Source organism: Vipera ursinii, assembly GCF_947247035.1.
Source record: "Vipera ursinii genome assembly, chromosome: 2".
Lineage (NCBI taxonomy): Eukaryota > Metazoa > Chordata > Lepidosauria > Squamata > Viperidae > Vipera > Vipera ursinii.
The window spans coordinates 267,176,115-267,198,267 of NC_139513.1; the positions used below are offsets into that span (position 1 = coordinate 267,176,115).

General features: G+C 35.9%; 1 protein-coding gene across 5 annotated transcripts in view; it reads right to left on the reverse strand.

Annotated features, from left to right (window-relative positions):
- Positions 1 to 388: 388 nt before the first annotated feature.
- The window catches only part of KIF2A (kinesin family member 2A), a 62,752-nt gene continuing 40,987 nt past the window's right edge, over positions 389 to 22,153 (reverse strand). For 2 of the 5 annotated variants that reach the window (XM_083352899.1, XM_083352898.1), the window contains exons 9-20: positions 21,205 to 21,367; positions 19,011 to 19,101; positions 16,577 to 16,640; positions 14,097 to 14,188; positions 13,774 to 13,916; positions 13,043 to 13,247; positions 8,343 to 8,453; positions 7,710 to 7,777; positions 6,006 to 6,156; positions 3,933 to 4,034; positions 2,322 to 2,457; positions 389 to 1,165 (exon numbers count right to left, since the gene is read on the reverse strand). In XM_083352899.1, coding sequence (XP_083209025.1) covers positions 1,080 to 1,165; positions 2,322 to 2,457; positions 3,933 to 4,034; positions 6,006 to 6,156; positions 7,710 to 7,777; positions 8,343 to 8,453; positions 13,043 to 13,247; positions 13,774 to 13,916; positions 14,097 to 14,188; positions 16,577 to 16,640; positions 19,011 to 19,101; positions 21,205 to 21,367 — 1,412 coding nt within the window. In that variant the 3' untranslated portion in view covers positions 389 to 1,079. Of the gene's footprint in view, positions 1,166 to 2,321; positions 2,458 to 2,847; positions 3,060 to 3,932; positions 4,035 to 6,005; positions 6,157 to 6,730; positions 6,845 to 7,709; positions 7,778 to 8,342; positions 8,454 to 13,042; positions 13,248 to 13,773; positions 13,917 to 14,096; positions 14,189 to 16,576; positions 16,641 to 19,010; positions 19,102 to 21,204; positions 21,368 to 22,153 lie in introns of those variants that run through there. The other 3 variants (XM_083352902.1, XM_083352900.1, XM_083352901.1) reach the window with 3 other exon arrangements.

Here is a 22,153-nt window from a genome sequence, read left to right on the forward strand (position 1 = left end):
GATACATATTAGGTACTTTCTTTTAAAGCAACAGTACTAACTACTTGCAAACTACAATTAATGCACATGTAAACTGTCATGCATCAAAAAGCCAATTTCAATAGGAAGAAAAAGGGTTATTTTGATATCCTATTTTTGGATACCTCTTCTATTCTTATGTAGAGATCAGGTTGCATCTTACTTGGACAACCCTCTAGCACACATATTGTAAATCTGCACTACTCTAGATATAACTCTCCTTCATAAACCAGAACCTTTTTATTACATATTCACTAATTTATAATTTTCTTCTTTACAAAGAAGATGTTAGATTCACTCTTTATGGCATTGAAAGAAACCATGATTCCCGATTTATACAGAGAAAAAAAATGAAATGGCTCACTGTCAATCCACACTGACAGTTTTTAATTCCAGATCAATGATATGGCACATAACTATGAAATGAAGAACTACTCACAAAAAGAAAAACAAAACAACATACATTAAAATGTACAAATAGTAAAAGTAATTTACAATGACAAATAAGGAGTGGCATTTATTAAGGCTGTGCTTTAGAGAGGACATTTAAGATCAGGTTGCCTTGATCAAGGCACAAAACACATAGAGGTAAGCACAGCTGTTTAGAAGAAGAGGTATATACAATCACTGATGAGGTGGGCATGCATACAAATACAAAACTGCACAGTTGTTCTTTGCAACAATTTGACTAAATGAAACAAAAGTCTGTGAAGTTTTTACAAGTCCACCATTGTACTTCATTATTTAAAAAAAATTGGCAAAGATTTCCAAAACATAAAAGATTCACAATTTGAGTACGTTAAAACATTTGAAATAAAAGTGCTTCCCAGCTCCCAAACGTGCCTGGTTGTACTATCTGGTCTAGATGCATTTTCCAGACATTCAGGAGCGATCCACACAACTGAAATGTTGGCTGGGGGAGGAAGAAATGGAACATTTCTACAGACACTTCAAAAGTTTTAGATCTTTCAAGTAGATGAGACTTCTTACTACTTCATTTCCAACCAGCTGCATGGTATAGCAATGAAGATTCAGGCATCTTTTAGCAGCAGAGGTTTGCCTCAAAGAGCACGTGGTCTCTTCGGATTGATTTGTTTACTAGCCTGTTCTTCTTCTTGTAGTGCTGTACGAAAGGACTTCACTTTATCTAAAAAAAATAAAGTAGGTAAAAACATTTAACAAGGAATGTTTGGCAATGCTAATCTTTGTACTGCTGCACCGCACAAAAATCTCCTATCTTTCTTTTCTCTGAATAAATTAGAGAAGTGTATTCATGAAGTTATACCATTTCAACAAAATCTTGAATTATAAAGCATAACTCCAATGCTTTAAAGTGGGCAAGGTCTGTTTCTAACAGACCAATGTCATTCTGCAGTCTGTCTTATTTCAGACATGTTTTTTTTCTTTATTTTTAAATAAAGTTTGCTTTTGCTTATCTCTAGTAAAGACTAACCTGAGGAGGAAGGGCTAAAACCTTTAATCATATATTTCTAAGTTACAGTTAGGAAATTACATTATAGAAAATATTTTCTTTAAAAATATTTTTATCTTTTAATTGTCAGAAAAATTGTAAGGGGCCTCTCACAAACTAGGGTTGAGAATGCCTGATGAAGTACCTCTTAACGAAAACTGGCATTGAAGGTGGGGGTAACCCCCCCCCCCAAGGCTTCTGAGAGCTGATACAAGACTTTCTATCTTACAAGCTCAGCCACTCTGCTACAAGGTCATAATATTCTGATTATGTCTAGCCCTAACTAGCCTATTTCTCAGTATATGCCTGCCAAGTACACAAGTTTGCAGAAGACTTTTCAGAATATCATTCAAGTGCCTGTAGCTTGACAGTCATTTTACATTTTCCCTGAAGAATTTCATGAGGAAGACAGCATTGCTTTCAATAGTTGCATTGTTTGAAAAAAACCCAGTGGAACAAGAAAAAATTGTATTCACTGAAATTGTAATAAAAAAATTGCCATATATTGAGACAGAAAAAAATAGTTACTATGTACCACTACATGGTATGTGTCTGTATGTTATCCTCTAATCTTCAATAATAACCAAAATGAGATATTATACTACAATATGATTTTAACTGAAAAATCTTGTCTGTACCATCTAGAATTTCATTTACATGTATGTTTATGGATCTATTGATCCTAATAAGATTTTCCTATTTTTTTATTGTGCTGAGGAAGAAAGAGTCATTTAATGATTAACAATTACTATCTAAATTCCAAAACAAGGTAGCTGTAAATCTAATATTCTCATATATACAAAAAGCATTCCAAAATAATAAAAGCTTCTACCTCGAAGTTCCGTCAAAATGTATATTTTTTGTTCTAGAATTGCTTCAAGTTGTGTAGCATATGAATCTACATCATAGTCTACTTCTTCTGTCATTTCCAGGAGCGCCTTTTCATCTTCTAACCATCTAATTGATTCCTAAAAGCATCAAAGAAGAGAGAGAAATACAATAATTGGTTCACGGAAAAGAATTATCAGATATAAAGCTGAAGTGGTTTATCACCTCTCTTAATTACCAGATTTGTTTTGAAAAAGGTAATTAAAATAATCAGAGAATTTTAAATCGATTTAAATGATAATATCAAACTAATCATCTCAAAAATGATTTTTAAAATTCTAGTATTCTTTTTAAAAAGCGTATATTTTTAAAGAAGTGGCCAAAAATAATAATATTAGCTTGGTGATATTAAGCTCATAAAAAGCAATAAAGAAAAAACATGATGTAATTCATCTACAGGTAGTCCTCGACTTACGACCACAATACAGCCAAACATTTCTGTAGCTATGTGAGACATCCGTTGAGTTTTGCCTCATTTTACAACCTTTCTTTCCACAGTTGTTAAGTGAATCACTTCGGTTGTTAAGTTAGTAACATGGTTGTTAAGTGAATCTGGCTTCCCCATTGATTTTGCTTGTCAGAAGGTCACAAATATGATCACATAATCCCAGCACACTGCAGCGGTCATAAATATCAGTCAGTTGCCAAGCATCTGATTTTTGATCACGTGACCATGGAGATGCTACAAGAGTCATAAGCGGGAAAAACAGAAGTCACTTTTTTCAGTGCTGTTATAACTTCGAACAGTCACTAAATGAACTGTTGTAAATTGAGGACTACCTGTACTTTAGTTGGTTCACGTATCTTGAATTAAAACCAAAACAAAATTCTCTATACAATAGTAACTTTTTAATCCATAACTCCTTATAATTCCAAGCTTCCCCTTATGTCACAAAAACTTAGTAACTATTTGAAAAAGCCAAATCAAGTATATCAGGCTACCTTGGATAAAGAAATAATCCTAGTGCCAACTTTCTTTGTAATTACCAAATACTGAAACTAGTTTTCCAGGTTAAAAATATGCAGTAAGCTTCGCTGTTTTTTAAACAAGAACTGGCAAATTAAACAATTCTCATTTTGTAAACTGCTATGAAAAAAAAAATCCAATTCAGGTACTTTGGAAACTACACACAAATGTAAAAAGAAAATAACTGTTTCTAGTTCAGGTCTAGTTTTCAAATATTTCAGGGGTGACTTCAAAATACATTTTAGCATTGTTGAGGAGAAAAGCATGCCAATGAATTTTACATCCATAAGCTCTTTCATTAGTTATTTCTGAAAGTTCTATCACTTCAAATCTAAGATAATGGAATTGTTTATTTAGAAAGCTATTCCACTGGATTTCTGGGATGTTACTGTGTTAAAACACTCAGTAACGCCAATTACCTCCAACAGTGTCTCAAAGCAGACATACATCCCATTCCAAGCACTCCCTTCTCACCAAATTGGCAGGGGCATACAATCTGCTACACCAATTATAAGGCAATTCAGTTCCACTATTATGCTTAGTGCAGGAGATTATTTTATATTGTGCAATCTCTCATGTAGCATTTACCTGGAAGACAGCTCTGTGGTCTTCTACTACTTGCTCTTCCATTTCCACCATCTGTGACACTGCTTCATGAAAAGTGAATAACTGTGGTGAAACTTCTTCCTCCTTTAAGAAACAATAAACGTGACTGTAATGTGTTTCAAAATGGAAAGCAGAGGAAAGGACATTTTGAAGAGAGAAATGGATGAGTGTATTTTGAAACTTACTACTCTTTCATCAACCTGAAGCTATACAATGATAAACCTATCCTATAATAATTTGCCAACCATGGTTTGGTGGTACAGATAGCCAGCAGGTAGAATGAATATCAAAGAGATGGCTGCAGCAATTTTGCACTTCCTTAAATATTCCCAGAGTCAATCAAATGCTAAAAACCTAAATGGATTTTTCTGAGGCAAGATTTGAGATGTTAGTCCCAGAAAGTTTGAAGCAATGGGGAGAGGGGAAAACTTTTACCTAGAAAAAAAAAGATATTGTAGATACATATTTATCTATAACATAATTAAATACCTTATGTAGAGCCTGATTGGTTTATAAAGGTGTAATTGAGCTATATCGTTAAAAAGCAATATGTTAGTTAATATTTGTAAATGTATTGCTCGAAAGATTTTTAAAACATTGTTTTAAACAGAATGAGCCACAAGTAGCTGAACTCTTAAGAAATGCAGCCTTCATTTTAGTCTGTTTAGAGCACACAGGAAAAAAAGTTGAAAACAATTAATAATCACCTTTGTACTAAAACCAAGAGGTCTAAATATTATCTACTGTATCAAAAAGCAGACATTTTCTGAAAGAAAATGAAGGAAGACTAAGAGCATATATTTTGCAATATGAAAAACTGTCTCATCAACTTCATTTCCCAAATTTAAGCTATTTAGCTTAAAGCTATTTGCTTAATTTAAAATTCCTATCACTATCAACTTTTCTCTTGATATCTTATTTAATCATCTGATCTGTTTCATGGTCTTGTGAAAGAAAGATTTCTTTAAATGAAACATTTTTTCCATTCTTTCCCATGTTAGCTTACAGCTTAAACTGATCTATGATATCCATATGGAGATTAATTTATTTAACAACAATTATCATTTATGAAAGAGTAATACTATATAACCATTTGTTTCCCATTTTTTGGGTGGGGGGGAAGTCCTCAGAGAAAAAAAATATGATAAAGAGTTTCAGTTTCTTTACATTTTTTCTGGGTCTCTGCATTCCACAACAAGGAATTCAGTCCAATTTTTGATATATTTTAATTGTAAAAAAAAGAATCAATTGTGAAAAAGAACATTCTGAAGAAACAATGAGGAAAGAAGCAATGAAGTTGACACGTGAGAGGAGACTGTGCTGCTTTTGGAGGTTCTCACCCACTCCCTGCTTAACAAGCTATAAAGTATGGGGAGAGGGAATTCCTTCTTTCCTATCACTGAAATTCTGCAGGATCCAGCTGACTGTCATCTGGTATTGTTTCCTTCCTTGACTGATTCTACATCATGAATCTGGCACTAATGCTCTTCTCTAAAAATACAGGATTCAAAACTTAAGGGAGATTTCCTACCAGGTTCATTTGCTCATACCTTCCTATCTGAAGAATTAACTTTTTTATGTCGGCTCCATCAATACTTCCATGTTAGCTAGACTGATCTGGTGAACAAAAATAATCATAATAGCAGATACTAGAATGCTCCAGTGTTCATTGTTTACTGACTCAATTCTTTGTTTTATACTGATGAACAAAATCTAAGAATGTTGGGGGGGAGAGTTTACCCCAAAAGGTCTAATCAAAGACAATTTGGACTTTGGCAGTCAATGAAGACTCTCAGTCATCTAGGCAAATGTGTCAGAACGTTGAATCATGGCAACTGGACAAACTTTGAATGTACTTTACAAGTACATAGACTTTAAAAACTCAAACGGGAATATAAAAAAACTGTTTTGCTAGCCACACAAACTCAAAAATATCTAAGCTTGATTGGGAAGAATGTATGCTAAACAAGATTGTAATTTGATGTTTACACAATTTGACCAAAACTAATTAACTAAAATGTGTACTTCTAGAGCTATGATATCTGAGATACTCACATTTTGTTCACAAAGTAGTTTAAGATCATCCCTCTGAGGTGAGCTCCCAACACCCCACTGTGCATCCAAGTCATCAATCTGATTTGGAGTGTGATGCATGATGGGACGGATGTCACCAGCAGCAATGGGGTCAACTGTTAGTTCCTTGACTCTACATTTTTAAGATAATGTTCATTTTAAAATTAATATAATCTGAATTTAAGCAGGGGGGGGGGAAATCATTTCATCAATTTACAGGAAATTTACATAAACGGTGGTGATGTCAACTTCATGAGCATGTACATCTGTATTATTACGACTCAATCACAATATATTAATTAGAAAATTGCAGTCAAGCACAACATTGAATTATAGTTATTTCTTACCTCTCACACACACCTGCACACACAAAATATCCATATATAAAATGAATCAGTATTGTACACCTATTAATCAGATGAGGAACTACTAGCACAAAAAGATGACATCACCACCTCTTACACACTGAGATAAACAAAAAAAACTTTGGTATGAAATGTTTAGAACAGGTGAATGCTAATTCGGAAGATGATTTGCGGGCCATGCAGTTTTACCATCTGTCAAACTGAATGAAAACCAAAAAATAAAAATAAAAAATGAAGATGATTCAGGGGAGAAAAGAAGTGGAAGGATGTCTGTAAAATTACACATCAGAATAGAAAAATAAACCACTAAAATTAACATTCCATGTAAAGAATGAAGTAGACCTGGTGATTGAAGGAGAAAAGTCGTCATACTCATAGGAAGGAGAGAGATCAGAGCGACTGCCACTACCCTGTGAGAAGGGAATGTCCGAAGGACTAATTCCAAATTCCTTTACTCTGCAGCAAGCAGCAAGATACAGCAGAGAAATTAAAAGAAAGTGTTCTTGTAAAAACAATGAAAATTATGTTTGCAACTGCACAAAACACTTCACAATTGATCTAGACTTAACTCTCTGCTAAACCTCTAGGAGAGGAAAAAAACTAGTAGGAAATTGTAGTGGATGGAGACTTGAAGATCTTAAAGGCTGGAACTGAATAAAGATCTTATCTCCCCACTAATGGCCTACGAAGTACCTCTGAACATAAGATTCGTTTATATAACTTCATCAAGCGAAACAAAAATAGCAGGTTTGACTGCCTATATTGTGTCCACCAGTATTCTCTAACTACACATGCTTGGAACATGCTTCATTGAAAACTAGAATTTATATATTAAACATAAGTCAAGTCTCTTTCCAGTCAGGCTCCAATCCAGATATATCCATGTAGTTTTCTGGGAAGTAGTTCACAAGTTTTTGTATCACCTTCTTCCTGCAATTTTCTAACCTGTCCATAGGCCTGATATTGCCTGGCAGTTCTCTTCCAACTAGATACTCCCTACTTTGTTTCTGAGCCCTGAACAGTTGCCATCTGTAGAACCTAAGAACATTAATAGACAGTCAAACCTCAATTTAAAGAGGCTAATAGTTCAGCATATACAGGTACACAAAGTGACTTGAATCTTAAACTTCTATTTTAAAAAAGTTGTTAATTGAAAAACTTTCTTCATAGTTTATCTGTACTTTTATTATTATTTTTTACTTCCATGTTAAATCTGAATTTTCTAACTACATAGATTATGTATGTCTAACAATATGATACTGAAAGCAAAGCACAAGAATTAAAGTTTCATGTAAATATTTTAAACAAATACTCCTCTTACCTATTTGCATATCTTAGTGTATTTAGAGTGTTTTCACAAGATGCCATCCCTGGAGAAATAGTAGCAATCTGAGAGTAAAAAGATGCCAGAAGTTATTTTCTTGAAGGATAACAAATGTATACACTTACACTGATTGGAATTAATACTTTAAAAAAAAAGAATACTTGGTTTTAAGGAACATGTGACGGTTAAAATGTATAGTATAAGCTTTACCGAAATTTGAAACAGGAGAAGAAAAAGTTAAAGAATGCATGATAAAATGGGCTAAGCATTTTAATTATAACAAACAGAGGAAGCAATGGGAGAGGTGGTTAAAAGGACTGAAATTTATATTTTCTAAAAACTTAAGCAAGAAGGTTGCATTATCTTGTAACTTAAGTGAGTTTTTTTATATATAAATTAATATACCACTGGTATATTTTCTGGTATACTACCAGAAAAATTGTCCAGGATAAAGATATTCCAGTAACATCTTCATAAATCACACAATAACTATGCTTTAGTTTAAGGAAATGAAATCCTTCCCATTCAGGCACTTACTGAGTTCCAACAAGTATATATAACTTATTTGTATACAATCCCCAAGAGTGATCTTTCATGCAGTGAAAACACTGGGCAACATGCCTAACTTACCATACAGGTGCGAGAATTTTCTCCAATGAATGAATCTCTTAAGACCTGAGTAAGTTTACTTGCTCTAAATGGAGTATGAGGTTTATTTCGGCCTAAGGCTCTGATGCACTCCTGTAAGAATAAAGATGTTTATGTTTTTTCCTCAGAACCAATGCAAAATTTATTTTAAAACAACTGCAAACTTGAATAACAAATAATGGATGACAAGCTGCATATTCCCCTATGTTCTTCTTAAAATATTACAGTATATGTTCAATTAAGAAAATATGAATTATACATTAAAGATAGAATTGTGATTATGTACTGTTCACATTCAAATGTTAAGACTGAAATTCCATTTGATTCTGGTCCAATATAGAGACATGGGCATATACTTTTAATTGCTACTGCACCTTGTGATCAATAGAGCACTCCACCCTGCAGTATTAAAATCATTTCAACCAGAAATTGAAGAAGACTTGACATATTATTTGCTGTTGCAATCACTGTTAACAGTTCTGCAAACAGGATCTCTTTTTAAAGAAAGCTGACACTTCCTCAAGATTAATCTTTTGCTATATAAAATGTTTACCAAGTGAAATTAGAAGTTAAGGAAATCTCTACCACTGTTTCTGTCTGTGTCTGTCCGTCCGTCCGTCCGTCCGTCCGTCCGTCCGTCCATCCATCCATCCATCCATCCATCCATACCTTATCCTATCCACCAAGGTTTTCTAGTTTTGCAAGAATACCAATAACTCATATACAATCTCATAAATAATAAACAAATTAAATCTAACAGTCAAACCTCAGCCAGCTTCAATGACAATAGAAAAGAAGATGGGCTTGCTCATCTTTGAATCTAACCAATTAAAATATTTATTTTAAATAGCTGGCTTTTATCAGGAAATAAACTCAGTATGGGCAAATCTGGTCTAGTACAGACAGGTATAGAGGGGATATTTCTTTTGAAATGGATGAAAATATATTGGCCCCGGTCAGTTCATTCACTGGCAAAATATATCAATGTTTGAAGAATCTATATATTCAACTTTAAACAATTAAAACAATTATAGATTGTTAATTATTTTAATAATAGGAGAAATGTTTCAGGACACTTCAAATGAGATGTAGTTTATATCTAAAAAGATTTAAATGCCTGAAGAACAGATTGAGGAATGTTTAATTAACTGACCTGATTGTTTTATTTTTGAATTATTTACAAAGACTGCTGGAAAAAAATGAAGGCTTATTTTTAATTTCAAATGTCAGGGGTCCCCAATCCCTGGTCCACTATCAGGTCATGGACTATTTGTAACTGGCCCGCGGACCAGTGCACATGCACACACAGCTCGACTTGCGCAAGCAGTGGGCCTGCACACACATGCCAGGCAGCTAGACTTGTGTGTGTTGGACCGGCATACACAGGCATGTAGCTCAACCTGCAGTTGAGCTGCATGTGCATGCATGTACATATGCCGGCCCACCGCTCGCATGAGTTGAGCTGTGTGCGCTGGCCTGACACTCATGCGGCCCAGTTCTCCTCCCCGGCTGGGCCGTCAAGCTGCAAAGGTTGGGGTCTGCTGTCTACGTTATTAACATCATTTAGAAGATGACAAAGTACAGCAACAATTCAATAATTTAGTGTTTTCGTGTACATATGCAAGCTGAAAAGACATATACATTCAAATACAACATGACTACTTCATATTTATGTAGGGGTAACAGCAAGTAATAAAGAGCAGAGGTTCATGTTTGCAAACTAATTATAGTCTTTTTCTTTGAGAGAAATATGTGATTAAAACAATTTGTAACTGGACTGATACTGATTTGAATGAATACAATCAGCACCTTCCTTTAAAGTCCAAAACAATATAATATTATGCTTCCAGCATAATGCAGATTACTCATAACCACTGTTTTCACAGTGAATCATTCATAAACTGTATTTTGTTAGCACAAATCAGTGTAGACTCCATTGCTCTTTTGGGGGTTAACAAAGTAAATAAAAGATCTATATTATAAACTAACAAATACAATGCTCTAAAACAAAAGGAAAGCTCTTCCCAGCCAACCTTTGGATGCTTTTATTTATCTATATTATTATAGAATGCCCCTCCTCTTCACCTTCTATATATGAAAATACAATTTCAATAAAGTTGTGTACAGAAAATATTTACAAAACCTGGCTCAACAAGTGTGTGTGTGTGGGGGGGGGGGAATTGTCTCTAAGTTTAGAATTCTGGAACAATCCTGCCCATTGTCTCAGTTCACACAGAGAGAATGTTTTTGCCTCATTTTGGGTAGTCTTCAGTAATTTTTTCCTCTGATAAGAATAGGTACATCAAATATGTGCCCTAAGCTTTCTTACTTTTTGATATTACACTCCTTTTACATTAATGAAGCCTGGCAAACAGAAGACATACTGAAAGTAGAATAAGGAAACAGAGAACAGCATTTGAAGCTTATTATTTTATTTTCTTCTAATTTAGGCCCAAAAAGTATCAACAAAAAAATAGTATTTGAAGCTTTTTTAAAACTAAATTCAAAGACAGCATAAGCCTATCAAAGAAAGATGTAAGAATGAATAAAAAAACAGCTCTTTGTGTTCTGTACATGCCTGCATTGATTCACAAACAGACACTGAATAATACTCATTCAACTATGCTGCAAACCCTGTTTTTTTAGGCATCGGGGCATGTCAGATCAAAGACATCTCAATTTACTTCTGTACTTTATCTTTAAATGCAAAAAAATGTATTTCTTGTTTCTTAAAGAGACAGAAACATAAATGGCAAGTTCATCTCTCAACCTTCCGACCCTACCCCTCATTAGTATCATAGCGAAGTCCAACCCCTTTTTGCTAGATGCCAACAGAAGGGATAAGTAGTATTTCTCTATGAGTGTAAAAGCCAACTGTTGCTGGACAAAGAAACAGAGGCAGGAATCCTGAAGCACAGCTCACGTTAGAATTTGAAGATTCAGTGAAACTCAACATACCTGATGCTCAAAAGGCTACCCAAGCAAGAAAAAACAAACAAAACAAATACCAATTCACTAAGTGGCCAAGTTGGGGAGTCTGGTGTCAGCCAGCTACTGAACAGACAGCAGCGAGACATCATTTCCCAGCCATTCTTGGAAGACACAAAGGCCCTACGTGTTAGCCCCTGCTAGAACAGGCAGTCAATTATGAGCAATGAGCAGAGAAATCACTCTAAAAGCTTTCAAGGTCCCTCCAAAAACTTTTGACCAAAAATCAGAAATGTCTATCATAAAATTGTACATCTTCTTCCACCCACTGAAATCTAGTATCCTTTTCATCTTGCAGAATTTGGGCTGAAAAACCTCCAGTATCAAGGCAAAAAAATATATATTGCTTCAAACTTGTCTAAGTAGACCATTATTTAAGGCTTAACATAACACAGAAATAGAATATCCATTTCAGTCCCCTTCATGTTCATGTATTTTTTTTTCTTTTGTCTACTGAAATCAACCCAATAAAGTAAATGGGTATTGTCAGAATCCATTTATATCATATTCATAAATGTATGTTTAAAACGTTGTTCCTGGATTCTGCCATCTCCTGAGGAGGAAGGAACGAAAAAGGAAAAGGCATTTCAAAGGAAAAGAGAAGCCTTTTGAACTAGGGGAACAAAAGGGAGGGCTAGGGTAGGTAGCATCTGGCTTGTGTCAAGGAAGAGAGCAATAAACATAAAAGATCCTAAGTTCCTTTTTCCCACAAGAGGGATGATACGAGGTAAATGATGGGGGGCTGACCAAATGGGGTTAGGGGGGGTTGAACTGGGAACTCCAAGCATGTCATAGTAAAGATTCCTTTTGGACTAGATTTGGCTCCAAGAGTTTTGTCTTCCTAAGATGTGGTTTGGGGTGGGTCCTGACAGGTATATATAAGCACCCCAATATACTGAAATAATTGTCAGGAATATATAATAATAGATTTTTGTACTATTGTAGATGAAAAATACTTATCCATCTGATCATTTCAAATATTCAGCTAAACTTAGGTGTTCTATGTACAATTATTCTAAAGCTTATTTACCTTTCCATATTAATTAGAAGAATATGGTGAGAAAGAGCAGGAGGGTATATGACTATGCTCTATTTTTTCACCCATCTTATGTTTTCTCTTATCTGGCTCTAACAACATTTACAATATGCAGAAAATAATACAACTACAATTACATATTTAACTTGAAGAAGTACCAATTGAATTAAATAAAACATTTTAAAGAAGAATACTGGATTGACAAAAACAGGCAAAAAATAAAAACCTATAGGGACTAAACATTCAGGTTTAAGCAGCTGGCAACTGGTATAAAAGCTCAAGTGGTTAGTAGTCCATCATTTTCTTGCTTTCAGCCTTTTTTCAAACAATGTACAAGTTCTATTTTTCCAATGTTCCTTGATAAACTAAGGAACCAAATTAGTTTCATAATTAATCAAATCTGTTTAGATGTTCCAGCATCAACTTTGTATCTATTCTTAGCAATGAAGTAAACAACTTGAAATGACATAATCAATTCACAGTACTTATCGTTTATACTTATGTTGGCGTGTACCATATACAGTGGCTATATGTAAGCATTTAAAATGGAATAACCATCATCTATACTAAACCATTAATGTAATAAATGTTTTTGAAAAGTTTGCATTTGATATAAGGTGGAAAGTTAACAAGTTTAGCTGACAAGCATTTCTTTTACCTTGAGTGCTAAAAGGCTCTTGTTAATTTCAGCACCTTCTAGTCGGGTTTGCCTATCTGCACTGGAAGTATCAGCTCCTCTTTCATTTCCAGCCAAGTCAATTAGGGAAAATTTACCATGTAGTTTCCCTTTCCTCCGGAGGATGATCTGAAACACTGCATGACTTCGAGATGAGTGTGCATTTGCTGATGTTTGGCCAGATGTTCTTTAACAAAGAGGTGGGAAAGACAGAATGAAATGTCACTGAATGTTATTAACAAGATTAGTGTATTCAATACTGTTAGAATTTCTGTTAAAAATCATCAAAGTAAGAAACATTTGAAAGATATCTATTACAATTATGCTGTCCTCTTCAATTACAATTTTGGTTGAGACACATTACTAGCATGTTTTCCATTTATACTACAAATTGTACAATATCTCTAAATTCCGTAATTCTTTAAAAAATATATTAACATGTGAACATAAAATGGGACAATGCTTAAAATAATTGTTAATACATTTGAAAACACCAAGTTGAATATATTAAAAATGCTTCCTATACAAAGAGGAAAAATCTATGTTGATAAATTCTGTGAAACAAAAACTTTTTTTCTAAAATACAGGCAATTCTGAAACTTCATTTAGGTTGTACTCCAAGAAAATACATTTAAAAAAAAATCAAACTATTTAATTTTTTAAATCTTATCTACTGTAAGTTCATAATGTGAAAGAGGGGGAAAAAAGAATACCTGCAACTGTTGCCTATCTCAATAAGTTTTAGTACATCTTCAACACATTTAACCTCTCGCTCCTGTAATCCCACCACCTGGACTTGCTGTTTACCATCTTCTAAAACTCTTAATTTGGTCTTCCTGTTCAGTAAGTCGAAAACCTTATGGGGGAGTGGGAGGGAGGGAGAAGAGATGTGTATGTTAGCTAGCGAATTTCTGGAGCATTAATATAGTTCTGTCTGTTGAAACAGCTGTTTATATAAAACAGAAAATAAGCATAAACACAGAAGATAAAGATTCAGAAGTTATATACGTTTATATTTTAGAAATAAATCACGTACCTTTCCACTGTAAATCTCAAAAAACGTTGCATATACTTGAAGTTCCAGTTTTTTATAGTTTGGCTTCTTCAACATTAAAAAGACATCTCTAGCTGCAAATAGATTAGAATTACAGGAAATGGCAAACAGAAAAACTTCAGAAATGCACAACAGTTCACATATGGATATATTTATTAACTATACTGAGTGATCAGCTAAAAAAAATGCTGGAATTTATAAAACGCTTTCTGTGTTCATTATGCTTTATCTACAAATTGAGAGTCCACAAGTAATATGGAACTGGATGCTAAAGGCACAAACAGAATGAAACATAAATAACAGGCTTGAGCTATTCCAACTCCCATCCCTCTTCCTTCAGAATTGCTTGAAGAAGGTCTGTAACATCAGTGGCACATGACCCAATTCCCAGCTTGCATTGTATGTGCATCTGAAATTGTAATTTAAACCAGGAATCATAACTTAGTTATTTTAAAAAGTCCAAAGTCCTGAACTGCTGAGCTATTAACTAGAGTTTAATTTTCTTGATTCACATATCATAAGCTAGGTAATCAGATGAACTAGATATTGGTTATTTCCCTTCCAGAAAAATAAAATGAAAGGGATAACTTTTCACGTAAACATGTAGCATAAAACAAATGTGGGCTCTGTATACATTTTATATGTCCCATTTGTTGTCCCCCCCCAAACTCTGCATGGATTCTAAAACCAAATTAAGAATGTTGCAATTAGCACTTATTTTGGAATAAAGTTTCAAATTACAATGTAAAACAACATGTTTTACCCTAAGGCAGGGGTGTCAAACTGCTGGCCCATGGGCCTGATGCATCATGGCAAAATCCCCCCAAAATATGTTCCCACCTCTTTAACTCATGACAGACCTTTAACTCTATCCAAAAGCAATTTTCAGAATTGGGAGAGGACAGAAAAACTATTTTCCCCTCTTTCTGTCTACACAGATATAGCTGTAGTATGTAATGAATGTAAAATGTTACCTAAGATGTATGAATATTGCTTAGATTGATTCACCAAGAAAGATCCATTATTGTGTGAAATCTGCTACATCTGATATCAAATGAATCAAAATCTATGCAATTGTTTATTATTATTAAGCCAATATTTCTAGATGAATTAGCATCTTGAGAAATTAAATGTTACTGAAACATTTTTAAAGCCCTAGTAAAACAATGAAAATACTAGAGTATGAGAAAGTGTGACTGTAAATATAGAGGTAACTGAAGCCTCTGTCCTAGCCCACTTGAATGAAGAAAGACTTTTATTTTCCATTTTAAGTTAAAAGGCTCCTCTAATGTAGTAGAGCAGTTTAGGAGGTGTACATACTTATATATATTTCATTCATACTTCATTTTAGGGCATAATGTGATTTATTTATTTAACTGCCTTATTTAGTAACTGTTCAGTTATAAGGATGATGAAAAAGTAATTTTATGACCAGTCCCTGAATTTGTGGCCTTTGCAGATCTGTAAAGCAAAGCAAAGCTGAATTCAAACCATAAGCAAGTTATGATTTCACTTAGTGACTGCTTCACTTAATGACCAAGCTGCAGGTCTCAGTTGTGGTCACTACAGGAAGACTACCTGTAAGCTTTATTTTATTTTTTACCAAAAGTTACGGAAATAGGGAAAATTGGGGGGAAAGGTAGTAAGGTAGTATAAAATAAAACATTTTTAAAGGGCAGGGACATGAGATAGAGAGATGGAAAAAGAGAAAGAAAAGGATCAACACTGCAGTCCACATAGCTTTCATAGCAAACAACATGAAAGTGATTTTGTTTTATCTGTTTCTGTTTTTTAAAAAACTTTCTAGTCTAGCCTATGTAGCTCTGATAAAATATGGTGAGCATCCATCTGATTATTAATCAGACCCACATATGCTTAGCTTTTCAGAATTAAAATTCAAGATCAGCATGCAACCCATATACCTAGCAATTCATTTAAATTGACGGGTGTTATCCATAAGCCACAAATGGTCACATTTTGAAAAACCTGTATACTAGAATCAACTAATTATAAGAAAAAGAAATACAGTAATGGGCACCATGTTGAGGAAATACAGGCTTGTACTTACTCTGAAAGTTTACTGGGGGATTAATCCATACTTAGTGTCCTTGTGGCAAAAAATGGATTAAGTCCTATGTATGCTGCTTTGGGTTATCAATCCCTCTATCCCAATAAAAAGCCTCAGCAGCCTCTCAAACACCACCTTAGAGGATTGCTGTGGCCATGGAAAGGCTGAGACATTTTACCGATGGTTCAGTAACTTTTAAGGAAAAAGGGAAGTAGCAATGGGGAGAAATCATAAAAACTTCCTTCTACAAATGTTCATTTGCTAAGATTGTTCCAAGGTCCACCCCAAAGTGATCCATAATACACAGCTAGTGTTTCTTTTCAATTTTGATGGCATGTTTACAGCAATTTCAACTATAACCACAGATTTTCTCAGTAGTATTAAAATTTCTTACCAGCAAGGGCATAAATTCCTTTTGAACAGTCTTGGTTCTTTCCTGAAAAGTCACCACCCATAGTCTAAGGCAAAAATGAAATGAGAAATATTAGAGGGACAATTATGTAAATTCACAGTCTTGTTGATAAAGAAGCATGACTATCGTTTTCACTGAGCAGACTCGTGTAAAATAACAAATTTGTTCTCTAAAGATGCTAAAGTTCCCTCTATAGTGCCGATAAGTAAATATTCCCCCCAAATGAAATAAAATTTAAGGTAACTATGGATGTTTTTAATTTAATAGCAACCCATCTCTGAATGCTTTAGGGCAGGGGTGTCAAACTCAATTTCATTGAGGGCCGCATCAGCACTGTGGTTGCCCTCAGGGGGCCAGGTAGGTATGGCCAGGGTGGGCGTGGTCTACTGGGTAGGCGTGGCTAGAGTGCGTATGGCCTACTGGGTGGGCATGGCCAGCTCTACATTGTTCGCATCAAGGGTGCCTATGGGGGCCTGGGCAGGAGTGGGACAGATCTGAGGGTCTCTGGCAGAAGGAGGGTCTCTGGGCCAGGGCCAAGGCAGTGGGGGCCGTTCCCTCACTGTTTCCAGGATGGCTTTGCGGGCCACATGAAACCACTTCATGGGCCGGATCCGGCCCCCGGGCCTTGTGTTTGACATGTCTGCTTTAGGGTCTAAGTAGACCTCTTTGTCTGCAAGGATCTGTACCACACTGGTGTAATCCTAGGACAAGACCTCCCTAACCTGAAGTTGCTCTTGAAGGTAATTCCTGCTCTCATCACTCAAACACAATAGTTGTGGGATGAGTTGCCTGATCCCCAGAGAATTCCTGACTGAGGCCCCAAAGAAAATGAGGAAATCTAAAGCTCAAAAACAGAAGAGGGGCTCTCCATATCAGAATTCAGATTAACAAACCTAGAGAGGAATTATAATATGAATGGGAACTCCCTGAAAATACAGGAGTGCTACAAGTATCTGATCATTCTCTACAGAAGATATATTCACACTGAGGAACCTACTGCCAGATGCTATAAGGGTAATAATAATAAAGTTGTAAGGGACCTTGGAGGTCATCTACTCCAACCCCCTGCCCAGGCAGGAAACCCTATACCATTTCAGACAAATGGCTGTCCAATCTCTTCTTAAAGACTTCCAGTGTTGGAGTATTCACAGCTTCTGGAGGCAGGTTGTTCCACTGATTAATTGTTCTAATTGTCAGGAAGTTTCTCCTTAGTTCTAGGTTGCATCTCTCTTTGGTTAGTTTCCATCCATTGTTGCTTGTCCTGCCCTCAGGTGCTTTGGAGACTAGCTTGACTCCCTCTTCTTTGTGGCAGCCCCTGAGATATTGGAACACTGCTATCATGGCCCCCTTTCGTCCTTCTCTTCATTAAACCAAGTAAAGGTGAAGGTTCTCCCGCACATGCGTGCTAGTCGTTTCCGACTCTAGGGGCCGGTGCTCATCTCCGTTTCAAAGATGAAGAGCCAGCGCTTGTCCAAGGACGTCTCCGTGGTCATGTGGCCAGCATGACTAGATGCCAAAGGCGCACGGAATGCTGTTACCTTCCCACCGTAGTGGTCCCTATTTTTCTACTTGCATTTTTACGTGCTTTCCAACTGCTAGGTTGGCAGAAGCTGGGACAAGTAACAGGCGCTCACTCTGTTACGCAGCACTCGGGATTCGACCGGCCAAACTGCCGACCTTCTGATCGACAAGCTCAGCATCCTAACCCACTGAGCCACCGCGTCCCCTTCATTAAACTAAGGTAAAGGTAAAGGTTCCCCCGCACATTCTAGGGGCCGGTGCTCATCTCCGTTTCAAAGCCGAAGAGCCAGCACTTGTCCAAGGACGTCTCCGTGGTCATGTGGCTGGCATGACTAGACGCCAAAGGCGCACGGAACGCTGTTACCTTCACACTGTAGTGGTCCCTATTTTTCTACTTGCATTTTTACGTGCTTTCCAACTGCTAGGTTGGCAGAAGCTGGGACGAGTAACAGGCGCTCACTCTGTTATGCGGCACTCGGGATTCAACCTGCCAAACTGCCAACCTTCTGATCGACAAGCTCAGCGTCCTAACTCACTGAGCCACCGCGTCATTAAAATAGACATACCCAATTCCAGCAACAGTTCCTTATATGTTTTAGTCTCCAGCCCTCTAATCATCTTTATTGCTCTTCTGTGTACTCTTTCTAGAGTCTCGACGTCTTTTTTACATCCTGGTGACCAAAACTGGATGCAGTATTCCAAGTGTGGCCTTACCAAGGCATTGTAAGGTGGTATTAACACTTCAAGTGATATTGATTCTATCCCTCTATTAATGCAGCTTAGCACTGTGTTGGCTATTCTGGCAGCTGCAGCACACTGCTTGCTCATATTTAAGTGATTGTCCACTAAGACTCCGAGTCAGTCAAAGAATGTTGAAATTAGCAGGAAAACTTACATGGGTTTTTCCACTGCCTGTTTGCCCATATGCAAAACATGTAGCCATTCCTCTTTCAAATATAGTTTCCACTAGTGGTCTTGCAGTAAACCTTCAGCAAAAAAGAAAATAACATTCAACTATATTTAATATTTAATTCAAAGCTAGTGAAGTTCCGTACAGTCCACATTTTGCTACAATTCTTCTTCAATTCTTACACAAGATTTCAATAGCTGAGTTTAAGAGAATCAGTTATGATCAGAAATTATTTTTGAAAAACTAAACAACCACTGAATACAACAGGCTCTTATTCTACCATCTATACACATCTTTTCAATTAGCTTAAAATTCCAAAAATTGTTAAGTTATGTGTATATTAGAGAGTTTATATTCAGAGCAGAAAAGTGACATAAATAAAAGCTTCTGGCCACAAATTCTTCCATGCCAAATTCATTGTCCTATAAGAAACTTTGTTCCAGACCTTATCAATAAGATTAAGGCAATGCAGGATATTGAAATGCTCCTTCCAGAATTCTGTGAGGATCAACTGGATGTCAGAGATGATCTCAAAATATTTCTGGAAAAGCACCTTGGTGTACAATTCAAAATGACCTGCTGATCCATGGGCTGAATAAGAGTACTAGTGTTGGAAGGCAGGAATCTTACAATGATGAAGCTGAACTCCTCCAGTAAGTCATCCTCCAAACCTGGAGGGTAGCAGGCGCATTGTCCAAAAGTAGGAGAGCTTTCAGAGGCAAATCTTTAACCAGCAAATATTTTTTCACTGAGGGACCAAACACTTCATTTATCCACTCAGTGAAATTTTTCTCTGTGATCCAAGCTTTGCTGTTTGCCCTCCACATAACATGGAGTTTGCTTTTTGTGACATTATGCTTCTTGAAAAGTCATGATTTTTCATTATGATAGAATAGCAGAAGTTTAATTTTTAAGTCCTCACCTGCATTCCCACACAACAACCTGTCCTTCATTGGTTTTGAGCCTTCTCCTTCTAATGCCTTTTCCTCTTTTGTTATGTAAGTTCTATTTATCGTTTGTTTGTTGTTGTTTTTTCAAAAAAAGCCCGGTCTCATCACAGTGAAAAACTTTGTGGGGAATAAAATCCTCAACTTCTATAGTCATGAAATCCACAGACAAATTTTGTCAGCAGCCTTTTTATTAGCACCCTCTGCCTTGTCATGCCTTATGACACTATGGATACCTGGTCCTCTTTTTAAAATTACCTTAGCATGTAACTGTTTCGCTTTTTGACATATCATGTCTTCTGACACACTGTTGCCCACTAACTGCTTACCCAAATTAATAATAGCCTTTCAACTCCATTGAATGTTTGGGAATGCTGCTTTAATATTGCTTTAACTTCTTTGGCAACATCAGCCTTTTTTTATCATTTCTTTATTCTTAATGACAGTGGAGGCTCTTGCTATTCCCTAGCATTATCAGTAATGTGAATACTGCTTTCACATTTGTCTATTCTTTTTTTTTTTGCTCAATGTGCAATGTAATTTTTTCTGCTCAGCGGTGTCACTGCTCATTTTCTTAGGACCCATGATCAGAAGTGCAAAAATACACAAAATGCCCAGAAAAGCTAAGATAAGACCACAAGGGGATGTGCATAGGCAAGACGTATCACATTACTAATACATGACCCTTTGTTTTGGCTGGAAAGAGCAGTGAGTCACGAGGCAGCGGATAAAAAAAAGTTCTAGCTTACGCTTCAAGTACCAAACAAACCGTGAGGATCGGGACAAAATTTTCATGTTATCATGCCTCGAATACCAAATTCAATGACTTTCAAAGCAATCAAGTACCGAGGTACCACTGTATGTCTGTCTAAAACTTTCCTTGCTAGTTTGGAATCAATACCACTTTCATTTTTAGCTTTCTCTGTACTAGCTGCAGACCCAGAACTCAAGGAAGGTTACATGAAATAAAACATCCATTGTGAAAAATTAAAAAAAATCATTGTGACATGCCTGGAGCTTCCAGGGCTTTTTGCCAGCTTATCATATAGCATATTTTCCTGCAGACTCTCAAACAATTGCTCTGTTAGTTTGTAATAGCTTAACAGATGATACTGAAAAGAGATATCAATATCAATGACAATACATTGAGTCAGATATCCAAACTGGACAGTAACATGAACTTGCAGAATATGAAAGCATCAGGTTTTACAGTGCACACAAACAATACATACCTGTAGACCATTTCATTAGGGGCACTGTCATCAAAGGCATAATCAAATCGGAATGTTTGGTTTTCTAAGTACCTTGTTAAATCTACTTTTTGCTTAGGTTCATGTACCATCACAACATCTTTGCTTGGAATTGTTATGACATCAAGGTCTTTCATTACAGTTTCTAGAGAGGAAGTGAAACACTGCATTAATCTTCAGAATATCTGAATTTAACAACTGAAACATTCATATGACAGTAAAATTTGACATGTAAAAAGGTACTGTAGCCCATATGGAAATAGGCTATAGTATCTTTTTATATAAAGATCATTCTGTGAATTTTTGATAAAAATTATGTATGTTTCTCGGGCCTCATTCCAAATAAGAATTTCCTTAGAAATTAAACTATGCAGAAAAATTTGCACAAATTATACAATGCTGCCATTTTGCCATTTGTTTCACCTTTATGCAAAGACATCTACAAATTATAATTTAATATATTATTTATTACACTTAATGGATACATTGTTTAGAAATATAAATAATTAAAAACCACAAGGTTTGAATGAAAACAAGAATTCTAAGGAATTTACGAAATTGAACCTAAAATATGTCTGGCTTTTTTCCAGATCCAAAGTAGTCATCGCCTAGGTATCCATTCTTTATTTTTTGCTCAGTATTTCTACATTCTAATCCAGAGGTCAGCAAACTATGGCCCCAAGATCAAATCTGTAAATGTCCAGGCAGGCAGCAGATTGCCAGGGCTAAGGCTCAATCAACTTTCTGGGGCAAGAGGTAGATTTTCCTGGACAGTGGTGGCAGCCTTCATGCTAGCAGGCCAGCACTGTCCAATGGCCGTCACACGTATTGGTCTGCAGACCTGCCAGCTGCACCTGCAGAGGTGAAGTGGATCTGATCCTTTAGAGAAACAAGTCTGCCAACCTTGTTCTACTGGTCTGTGATTGAAACA